Source organism: Gossypium raimondii, chromosome 13 (assembly GCF_025698545.1).
Source record: "Gossypium raimondii isolate GPD5lz chromosome 13, ASM2569854v1, whole genome shotgun sequence".
Taxonomy (NCBI): Eukaryota; Viridiplantae; Streptophyta; class Magnoliopsida; order Malvales; family Malvaceae; genus Gossypium; species Gossypium raimondii.
In genome coordinates this window covers 7,960,448-7,971,761 of record NC_068577.1, presented here as the reverse complement: position 1 = coordinate 7,971,761, position 11,314 = coordinate 7,960,448, and the positions used below count along the sequence as shown (strand labels likewise).

General features: G+C 34.1%; 1 protein-coding gene and 1 pseudogene across 1 annotated transcript; one reads left to right on the top strand and one right to left on the bottom strand.

Moving 5' to 3' along the window:
* Positions 1 to 1,495: 1,495 nt before the first annotated feature.
* Positions 1,496 to 3,325, bottom strand: LOC105778106 (equilibrative nucleotide transporter 1-like; annotated as a pseudogene).
* Positions 3,326 to 4,631: 1,306 nt separating this feature from the next.
* Positions 4,632 to 8,561, top strand: LOC105784557 (serine carboxypeptidase-like 34). Its single transcript, XM_012610462.2, has 10 exons — positions 4,632 to 5,215; positions 6,365 to 6,472; positions 6,542 to 6,637; positions 6,726 to 6,818; positions 6,932 to 7,020; positions 7,209 to 7,502; positions 7,585 to 7,721; positions 7,818 to 7,910; positions 8,001 to 8,109; positions 8,241 to 8,561. Exons 1-10 carry the CDS (start codon positions 4,909 to 4,911, stop codon positions 8,388 to 8,390), a joined length of 1,476 nt encoding a protein of 491 aa, XP_012465916.1. The 5' UTR covers positions 4,632 to 4,908; the 3' UTR covers positions 8,391 to 8,561.
* Positions 8,562 to 11,314: the final 2,753 nt, after the last annotated feature.

The window sequence follows — 11,314 nt, the reverse complement described above, 5'->3', positions numbered from 1 at the left end:
TTATAATTTATGTCTTTTCTAAATAATATATATTTATTTCAATTTTTATATTTTTAATGTGTATGTACATTTAGAAAAATAAAATATTTAATTTTTACATAAAGACACCACATGACGCTTTGTGATTGGCTATAATATTTTTTAACATTTGTCAAAAATGAACTAAAAAATATAACCAAGTATGCTTTAGGTATCAAATTGAGATAAAAAATTTAAGTATCAAAGTGAAAAATAGGTATACTTTAGGGACCAAATCGTGAATTAAATCTTATTTTTATTGTAATATAATTTTTTATATCTTAATGCAAAAAGCTTTTTCACCCAAGTTGTATCTATACAAAATTTAAATTAAATGTTATTTTATAAGCACCTGTATTCTAAATATTTATGATACAATTATTGGTATATAACTATATATTTCTAAATATTTAATAATTTGGCAACCAATTGACTTAACTTAAACCATAATTAACAAAATTAATTACCAATAAAATTGATAACGAGTTGACCAATTGAGTCAGTTAAATCAATTATGATTGATTTTCAACCACTCCTGCACAATAAAAAGTCAACTGATTTTATTTAAACATACTAAGAGCACGTTTGGTTCGCTGTATTGGATTAGAGGTGTATTGGATTAGAGGTGTAATGGATTAGAGGTGTAATAGAATAGAGGTGTAATAGCAAATCAAATGTTTGGTTGAATGTAATGGAATAAAGGCGTAATAGTAATCTTGTGTTTGGTTGAATGGAATAGAGGTGTAATAGCATAATGGAAAAAACTAAAATGACTAGAATACCCTTAGCATAAATTTGTTTTGGTAAATGATTATTGTTATTGTTATTTAAATTTTAATAAGATTATTATTATCAATAATAAATAATTTAATCATATTTAAACATAATTATTATTAAATATATTTTAATTAAAATATATAATTTAATAAAATTCTTAATAATTAGCGAAATTTGTTTTGGTAAATTATTATTGTTATTGTTATTTAAATTTTAATAAGATTATTAATATCAATAATAAATAATTTAATCATATTTAAACATAATTATTATTAAATATATTTTAATTAAAATATATAATTTAATAAAATTCTTAATAATTAATATTCTTATATGAATTTGCTCAAATCATAATATATGATCTTGTAAAATATAAATTAACATAATTATTATTAAATATATTATAACTATATTTGTTTGCAACATCATAGAAATTCAATACCGTAGCTCACTCCAATTTTCCTATTTAAACTCTATAACTATATTTGTTGCAACATCCAATGGAAGCAAACTAGACTAAAAGCAGATAATAGCCAAATGTTTCCATTTTTCTTTTCATGTTTTTAAGATACAGGCATACATTGAAAGCAGATATGCACACTTGAGCACGATATTCATCATACAATTTGAAGAAAAACACTGCTACAAACAACGGCTTTTAGATAAACTTTACAAAGGTAAAAACATCATTAGCACAAATTCATAGCGCCACTGTTGGAGAGATCTTGGTGATGATCGATGACCCGAACCAAGCTATGGTGATCCGATGCGGACCAACTACTAGAAACAACACCATAACGATGCGAAGTCTCTGCGTGTTGTATCCGGACGATTTGGGAGCCATGATCATTAACACACTTGTCAAGTAGCCATTAGTTAGACTTAGAAGGCAAGTCGATGCTGAGACCGAAACTCGTTCGGAAGAGCCGAGGGCCGTGCAAGCAACCTATGAAGAGAGGAAAGAACGAGAACCTCACAACACAAGCGGAAATAGCAACCTTTGCATTTTCAAGGAGATAGACTGCGATCAACGATTTGCCAACCAGTCAAACACATTGTAGCTTTGTTATAAGGAGGACCGGATACAGGTCCTTGAGAACCAATGAGTGCACATCCTCATGATGTATCCTGAAATATTGATAAAGTCACAACATATATGAGGACGATCCTAAATCCATACCACTTGACTGTTCCTACTATATTCTACAAGGTTGCTCTCCAAACAGGCCGGTCATGGGACTTTTCTCCTTTTCCTCCTTATGACCTCGACCTTTAACTCCTCATAGTACTGCATAATCGGAAGTTTGTGTGCCACATTGTACAAGACTATGCATATGACCATAAACACAATGCTAGTAAAAAAGTAAAGGTAGGCACTCTTTCTCAAGCCATCAGCACATTGTGGAAATACAGCTTTGGTTAGGATCCTTAGCATTGAAACAAGGACCCCTGCGCCCAACAATTTGACAAATTAAAATTTCATTAGACGAGGAAGCAACACAGTTCTTCATATAATATGATTCAATACAAAAGATAAAAAATGAAAGAAATGAATTTTGTATCCAGGAATATTCAAGTGAAACTACTGACCACATGGGTACTAATAGTAACTATGGTTTAATTTCTATTACACCATATAAAAAGCATAGCCATAGACCATGTGTGGTAGAGGAAAAATGTTACAAGTGGTTCAAGATTCAGAGTTCATAGTGTCATCAAGAGCTTTATTACATACCTGGCGAATCAAGGCAACTTTCAAGTACTAATGACTCCTTTAAGTACCTATTAGAATAAGTTCTCTCATTAGATTGAACAAAGATGAAATGGAAACAAGAAAAGGAAATTATATAAAAGGTAAAAGATTTTCATAACATAAATTCATCTTACCCAAAGACAATAGCACCAATGATTGCTAAGCCGAAAAGGGTGATTTCCCACGACCACGAAAGACAAGCAAAGCAAGCAAACTTCTGTCAGCTCTTGTCCAAAATTGCATCAAGAAATGTAACAACGACTTTTCCCTAGAAAAAAATATACCCATCAAATATTCCAAAAAAAGTTAGCCAAATTTGTTAGCCACATGCGAAAATAGTAAAGGAGATACTGGTTCCTACGATCCGATGTACAACACTTCTTTATCAAAGGACCAACAGGAAAATCCTCACTTAGTTCTTGTTTTAAATTCTTGAGTCCCTTCAGATTCGACAACCCTTGAGGTCCTTTTGCCAATCGAGTCGAAAAGTTACTGAGCATAAAAATGCCTTCACATTCCCAAGTGACTTTCCTAACTTATGTTGATGAAATGTGGTTGCCAAAGAAACAGTTACTTCAAAGATTTCTCTGGCACTCACATTCTCTGTAACTTTTCTATTGAATGTTGGAAAATGTGGTTGTAAACAAAAGGTTAAATTAAAGTTTCCTATAGCACTACAAAAAATGTTTATAGTTTCTAGAATCATGATACACAGATACAAAACACGAACATTTCCAATCGACCCATACTCAATAAAGAAGTCGATAGATACCTCATTAACTGGGCTGGGTTATTGATTTTATATGAGATGAAATTGGTAATATATTTAGCTCATCATCCATGACCACACAGGCTTTGCATGATGCAAGAGATAACAAAAAACGTTCATTAAAGCGCCCAGCAGCTTCAGAATGGGACTCTGTACGATATCGCTCATGAACATCCTAAATCGACGGCAGTGATGAAGCTATTCCATGGGAGGAGAAAGCCAACGCCCAAAGTGAAGTAGATGATGTAGCCCAAATTGAATTTGTCTTCTGGTTTTAGGAATGTGCGGAGGAGGAGGGCGGATTCAGAGTCGGGTTCCGGGCCTCCGTCGATTGCGAATTTGGGACAGAAGAGGAGAGGGTCGGGTAGGGAGGGAGGGTAAAATAGAGAGTTGGGGAGGGAAGCCAGACGTAATACCTATTACTCGATTTGGGAAGGGATTAGAAAAGCAGGGAATTTGGGGATTAGGTCGGGATTGTATTACGCGCGTAATACCTATTACAGCGAACCAAACGCCGGATTAGGGGCGTAATGTAATAGGCGCGTAATCGGTCAGTAATGGATTACCTAATACATTGAACCAAACACAGTGTAAATATATAACAAAACTAGTGTAAAGCTAAAATAGTTTTATACTCTTTATACGATTAATATTTTAACAATGCAAATATCTTATTTTATACTCCTTTTATGTATATCATGCATGTCAAATTTGACATAAATTAAAAAAAATTAATTTTTCGTTTTATGTAAAAGAAAAAACTCTTAAACTATTATATATATATATATATATATATATTAATATAGATAATATTTAAAATTGATACATAAAAATATTAAATCAATTAAAAATTATATATCGACAAATATAAATATCTTGATAAATTCAATGATTGAGTCGCATTAAAAATCAATCAAATAAAAGATTATGAAAAATGTAAAATTATTAAGTTACCCTCCTAAATTTATATATTGTTTAACCCAAACCCATTAAATATTTTTCAAATCCAAATAAATATACTCATTCTATAACATCCAAACCCATTAATTTTGGCTATTGTACAAAATTATTGAATTAATTATTCCACTTTATCCTCAACTTTTAAAATGATTAATTTACTCATTATAATTATTTTTTATGAGCATGAGATAATTTGGTATGCATTAGAATGATAGAAATGTGAAGAAAAAGAGGACAGGGGGATGAAATATAAAATTTCAACATAATAGAGGGATTAAAACCAAATTAGACCTAATATATAGACTAAAAAGCTGTCAAATGTTTCAATGCAAAGCAATTGACCAAAATTTCGACTCTCTTTTTCACTCCATCCATTTTGGTGCTTTCCAAAATTAACTCCAAAATTTTCGTCTAAGCAACAAATGATTCACTTACAGATCATACACTTCAGTTACTGGAAATGGGAAAAAGAATCAAATCATATCAAAATAAAATCATTCATTAAAAAAATCTTTGACTAACCTCCTTGAATATATGAATCTTCCATATATATATTCACACTGCGCGCCAGAGGCAAATAATATGTACGGTTTTCCGGCCAAGAGAGGAAGGAATCAAGTGTAGGTCTCCAATGGCTTCCAATGCAGCTGTTTCTTTGACTTTTGTTGTGCTCTCGCTTAGTGTAAGCGTGGGTATAGGGAGAGTGAATGTTGGTAATCAAGGATTTCGGCACGGCGACGATAGGCTGAGAGGCGGTGTTTTGGATCGGCAAGAAGCCGACCGGGTGACCAAGCTTCCGGGTCAGCCGACGGTGGGTTTCAAGCAATATGCAGGTTACGTTACGGTGAATGAGAAGCATGGAAGAGCACTGTTCTATTGGTTTTTTGAAGCCACGAGCGAACCTCAGAAACGTCCTCTCCTCCTCTGGCTCAACGGAGGTAAAATTAACACTAAAATCCTTTCTTATTTTGCTTTGAGGGTGCAAGAACATGGGGTGGGACTGTTGAGCTGCTTTTAGATTTCGATGAATATCGTTTTATCTTTAATTAACAGTTACATTATGGTTTTAGTCCCTCTCTATTATATTCAATTGATCTCAATTTTCATTCTAATTAAAATGATGGAAAGCTTGTAACTTACAACTTATCATCATTGACATTATAAAATTAGAGAGACCTTACCATCTATACTATACTCTTGGTATCATCCATCAATCTGCTTTCAACATGGTTATAAAATTACCAATATTATTTTTAAAGTATTTTTATATAAAATTTAGAGAAATATTCATTTATCTCAATTTTATCATTTCCATCAAATAACATTTAGTTTTTATATCCATTTTCTTCTATAATTTTGTTATAAACATTTCACTCATCCAGTGAGTTTACTATAATTTCAAATTTGAGTGAAGTAGAAAGACTAAACTAATAATTTGACAATAATTTACCTATCCAATTCCCAAGGATGAGGCTCATGTTGAGAGATTGGCTTTTACATTTATGATTGATTTTATCACATCTCCCTTTCAAGTCTCTATGGATTTGGCCATGACCTGACTCGTAACTTTCGCTTGGACCATTACTACATGATATATGAACTACCTTCTTCTTATTGGCTATCTTCACATTAGTCAAAATTGTCATCTTTTGGCATTTTTCTAAAAAAATCTAATAATTCATGCATGTTCATCTAATATTTTATATTATTTTTATTATAAACATGTTCACAAAATTATATACATATAAATTTTGGTACATTATTACCCGCAAAGTATAACCTTACTAATATAAATATGTCAGTTTACAATAATCATCACTATCACCATTTCTATCAAATACACATAAATACTTTGAATTTATAGTAATACATTTATATTAAATATTATAGTCAATAATTAACTAAATAATTTAAAATACATTACAATGAATAATTTATTTAATATGGTAATTTTGAGAAAATACTATACTGGTAAAGAAAATCCATATAATAATCGGAAACTATGTATTGTAGGTGTAAAAATCTCCTTTTATCTTTCCACAATCAGTTCATCTTTTACCAAAGTTTAAAATTAATTAAAATTGCAGGTCCTGGGTGTTCATCAATTGGTTATGGACAAGCAGAGGAACTGGGACCTTTCTTCCCTAAGAAAGACCAACAAACACTAAAGCTCAACCCTCATAGATGGAACAAAGGTATGTGTGTCACTATGTAATTTGAGTATTGTTTCAATTTTTTTTAATTCCTTTTGTTTTCCCATGCAGCTGCCAACTTACTATTTGTTGAATCTCCTGTTGGTGTTGGGTTTTCATATACCAACACTAGCAGAGACCTCAAAGAACTTGGTGATGAAATTACAGGTACAAAAAAAAGAACCCTTTTAATGCAACAAAACTTCTAAGATAAATCTCAATTTTCTGATTATTCCTTGTTTTCTTGAATGTTTAGCTAAGGATTCCTATGCATTTCTTGTGAACTGGTTCAAAAGATTCCCACAGTTCAAGTCCCATGATTTCTACATTGCTGGAGAAAGCTATGCTGGTATGAATGGCAATGTTTCTCTTACATAATACTATATTTTCCTCTGCTTTGATCCAGTTGCTCCATAGCTTTCTTCATTAACCATGTTTGTACTGTTTTTAATGAAATTTCAGGGCATTATGTTCCACAGCTAGCCGATGTCATTTTTTACAAAAACAAGCATGTTCCCAAGTCAGATCACATAAATATCAAGGGAATTATGGTAAGGGTTTAATTGCACTGACATTCTTTTCTGTCATTAAGTATCGAATGAGGGTATGCATCTTAGAATATACATAGAATCCGGTTGAAATAGATTATGTCCGAATGGAAATGAACTGTGTGATTGTAGAATAAAGAGTTGATAAAATAATTAATAACATATATGTATGAAAATGAACTTTGATACAGATTGGGAATGCATTGTTGGATGATGAAACGGATCAAACAGGGATGGTGGATTATGCATGGGATCATGCAGTGATCTCTGACAGAGTCTACAACAATATTAAGGCCAAATGCAACTTCAGTAGTGAAAATTCAACTCAGGATTGCAACGAAGCCCTCGATGATTACTTTGCCGTATACAGAATCATCGACATGTACAGCTTGTATAGTCCTATTTGTGTTATCAACTCCAACAGTAGCAGTAGCAGACAACGCCGGACAATTCAAGGCATTGCTCCTCAGATACTGTCCAAATTTGTAAGTTTCGAACTTCTAAATTGAACTCCGGGTTAACCGCTTGTGACATATCCCCAATTTATATCGAATCCGGTTCCTGCAGGATGGGTGGCACAAAACACCAGCAGGATACGACCCTTGTGCATCAGACTACACAGAGAGTTATTTCAATAGGCCAGATGTTCAAAAAGCACTTCATGCCAATGTTACCAATATGTCCTATGCATGGACTCATTGCAGGTATTATCAAAATTCATTCCCATTTACCAAATATCAACTTTAATCAACCACCATGGGACAAATACATTAAATCCGAGTTTTTTTATTTGTCTGCAGTGATGTGATCTCAATTTGGAGGGATTCACCACCATCTATGCTTCCTACAATTAGAAAGCTTATAGCAGGAGGCATTCGCATATGGGTTTTCAGGTAAAATTTTCTCAATTATCTTGGGAAAACAAATGTTCTTTCATGGTAGAACTTTAGTTTTGGTTTATCATTTTTCTCCCCTATTTGCAGCGGAGATACTGATGGGAGAATTCCAGTCACTGCAACTAGATTAACCCTCAAAAAGCTTGGATTAAAAACCAGTAAAGAATGGACACCTTGGTACACCTACAATAAACAGGTGCTACTGCTTTGCTATTTCATGTGAAAATATATAGTTTAAATAGCCTTTACCGATGCTTACTGATTATCACCTTTTAAAAATGATTACATGAATGAATCGGAATAATTCCTGCTTTTTAAATGTCACAGGTTGGTGGATGGACGATCGAGTATGATGGGCTTACCTTCGTCACCATTAGAGGAGCTGGTCATCAAGTTCCAAGTTTCAAGCCAAAGCAGGCACTTCAGCTGGTTAAGCATTTCCTGGCCAACAAGAAACTGCCACACAAACCATTTTAGGTCATTATTGCATGCATTATTTTGGGTTGAATTAGAAGAAACATTTTTTTATCAGCTTTTTTAGTTAAGGGTTTACTTGGCCTGAAACTTGTACAGCATTGTTTCATCCATTGCATAAAGTGAAAGCACATTTTGAAATGAATTAAAGCTCTATCCTCCTAGTTTTTATTATTTTTCCGACATCTTTCTTGGGATTATAGGAATGTCATTTAAAAAAAAAATCGCCATTTTCAGTTGTTTTATAAGAAAACCATGTATTATATATATACAGTATTCCAGAACGAAAAAGAGCGTCTCGATTATAATATCCAACGAACCCTGTAATCGCCATCCTTTGTAGATTTGAAAATTATTGCTAATTTTGGCATTGATGATGATAATTGGTATTCGATGATAATTGCCTCTTCGGAAGACTGCCGTTTTTTTTAATGGCATAAGTGGTCATCGAAATTAGACAGGTATCGGACCTGCTTTATTTTCCTCCTTTTTATCCCTCTTTTCTCTTACTTTTTCATCCCAAATTCTTTCAAATCTTTATTTTTCATTGTTAAAAAAAAAAAAATTCAAAATTTAACCTTAAAATTCATTACCCATCATATTTTAACAAAACTCCTTCGTTCAATTGCTTCAAAGCTTTGTTAGCCTTCAAAATACGAAAGAGAAAACTATCAAGAGAGAGAAGATGAGAGAAAACACAAAGAGAAAAGAGAGAAAATTTAGGAAAAAAACTTGTATTGTATTCATTTCATGCCTTGTTGGTTACAAAGGAAATGCTTAAAAGGAAAGAGAAAAGAAAACTGTTTGAAAGTTGGTTACTGCTAGACTGTCCGTTATTGGCTTAGCTCAAAAATGCTCTGTTTCAATAAAACTCTTATACGCTCCGTTTTCATTGAAATGTTATGCAACATTTTTTTATTTAATCTTTTAACTCGTAACAACTACCCCCTCCCTGTCGAGATCCTTGCTCTCAAGGATCAAACTGAGGATATTTGCTTCGCAATTGCTCGAGAGGTTCTCAAGTGCTGTCCTTTGAAAAAGAATCAGCCCATTCTACCAGAACTTCAGTGATTCTTTGGCCTAGGCACCATTGCTGTCAATTACATGTAGACTGTCTTGGGTAGGAGCTATTCCCACATGAAAAGTAGGGTGTACCTTTGACCCAAGAGGGAGCTGCAACCTGTATGCTACCTTCCCTACCTGAGCTTCCACTGGAAATGGTCTAAAATACTTTGGGGATAGTTTCTGGTTCCATCTTTTCTTGACTTAGTGCTGCCTATATGGTTGTAGCCTCAGGTAGACCAAATCCCCCACGTTGAACTGCCTCTCACTCCTATGCTTATCTGCCTAATGTTTCATTTTATCTTGAGCTCGCTTAAGATGATACTGCAGTATTTTTCTAGCAACTTCCCTCTATTGTAGGCTCCTATCAATCATGACTACTGGATAGGCACCAATAAAGTAAGGGTTATAGCCTGGAGGAGGTTGGCCATAGGCGCCTCATATGGTGAGCTATGGATGGCTAAGTGATGGGTTGAATTATACCACCACTCTACCAAAGATAACCACTAAAGCCAGTCACCAATATGCTTTCTTGACACGCAGCGAAGATACCTCTCCAGACATCTGTTTAATACCTCTATCTGCCCATCCGACTTTAGGTGATAGGCTGTTGACAAGTGCACTTTAGTCCCCACCCTCATGAATAAGTCCTACAAAAAATTACTGACAAAAATTCTATCCCTATCTAAAATGATCGAGTCAGGCAACCGATGCAACTTAAAAATATGAGACATACTTTTGAGCCACTATTATCGTCGTGTAAGGGTGTGTTAGAGCCAGAAAATGCCCAAATTTTGTGAGCCTATCAACTACTACTAGTATTAAGGTTTTGCTTTTAGACTTAGTGAGCCCCTCCATGAAGTTCATGCTAACTGAAGACCATGTCCTGTCTGGAATTGGCAATGGTTGTAGTAAGCCTGGTTTGGCCACAGTCTCAGACTTGCACTTCTGACATGTAGAACATTCCTTGATCCAAAGCTTCACATATTTAGTCATGCCCTTTCAGTAGATGATTGAAGCTATGCGATTTCTGGTAGCATGTACACCTGAGTGTCCCCCGATTGCACTCGTATGAAAATGTTGGAATAGGGCTCTCATAAGGTCCCCATCATTACCTACAATAATCTTTCCCTTTCTCCTTAAAAATCTTCCATCCCAGGTGTATTTTAAGGATGATGCAAATTGGTTCTTGACCTCTTCACAGAGTTTCTGAAGCTTGCAGTCAGATTGGTAAAGTGCTTATATCTTTCCTAGTAAATCAGAAATCATGGTAACACTAGTCATTTGCCAAACCTGAGCAATTTTAATAGAGTTGTTTCTCGAAGGGGCATTAGCTGCAGCATTGCTCGACCCTTTCCTGTAAATAACTTCATAGTCATAACCCAACATTTTTGCAGCCTACCTTTGCTGAAATGGTATGATAGCTTGTTGGTCTGATAAAAACCTCAAGCTTTGATGATCAGTTCGAATCTTGAAGTGCCTCTCCACTAGATATGCATGCCATTTTTTCACTGCCATCAACACAACTAACATCTTTTTCTCATATATCGACAGTGCTTGATGTTTAACCCCCAACCTATTGCTAAAAAAGGCTATTAGTTTGCCTTGTTGCTAGAGAACAACTCCCACACTAAACCTAGAGGCATCAGTGTTCATACAAAATTCCAGTTGAAAATTAGGCAAGGTTAACACAGCTGTTGAACATAAAGCATCTTTCAGCTGCTAAAATGCAATAGTAGCTTGATTGTCCCATTGCCAAGTATTTTTCTTAAGAAGATTGGTAAGGGTTCTAGCCAAAATTCCATAATATCTGATGAAACGACTGTAGTATCTAGTGAGGCCTAAAAAACTCTTCAATTCCTTAA

What these genes read in the sequence shown, in the direction of transcription:
- LOC105784557 (XM_012610462.2), top strand. Translation starts at nt 4,909, where the DNA reads ATGGCTTCCAATGCAGCTGTTTCTTTGACTTTTGTTGTGCTCTCGCTT. An exon ending in CTCAGATACTGTCCAAATTT is followed by an intron (nt 7,503 to 7,584) that starts GTAAGTTTCGAA and finishes CGGTTCCTGCAG; the next exon opens with GATGGGTGGCACAAAACACC. An exon ending in TATGCATGGACTCATTGCAG is followed by an intron (nt 7,722 to 7,817) that starts GTATTATCAAAA and finishes ATTTGTCTGCAG; the next exon opens with TGATGTGATCTCAATTTGGA.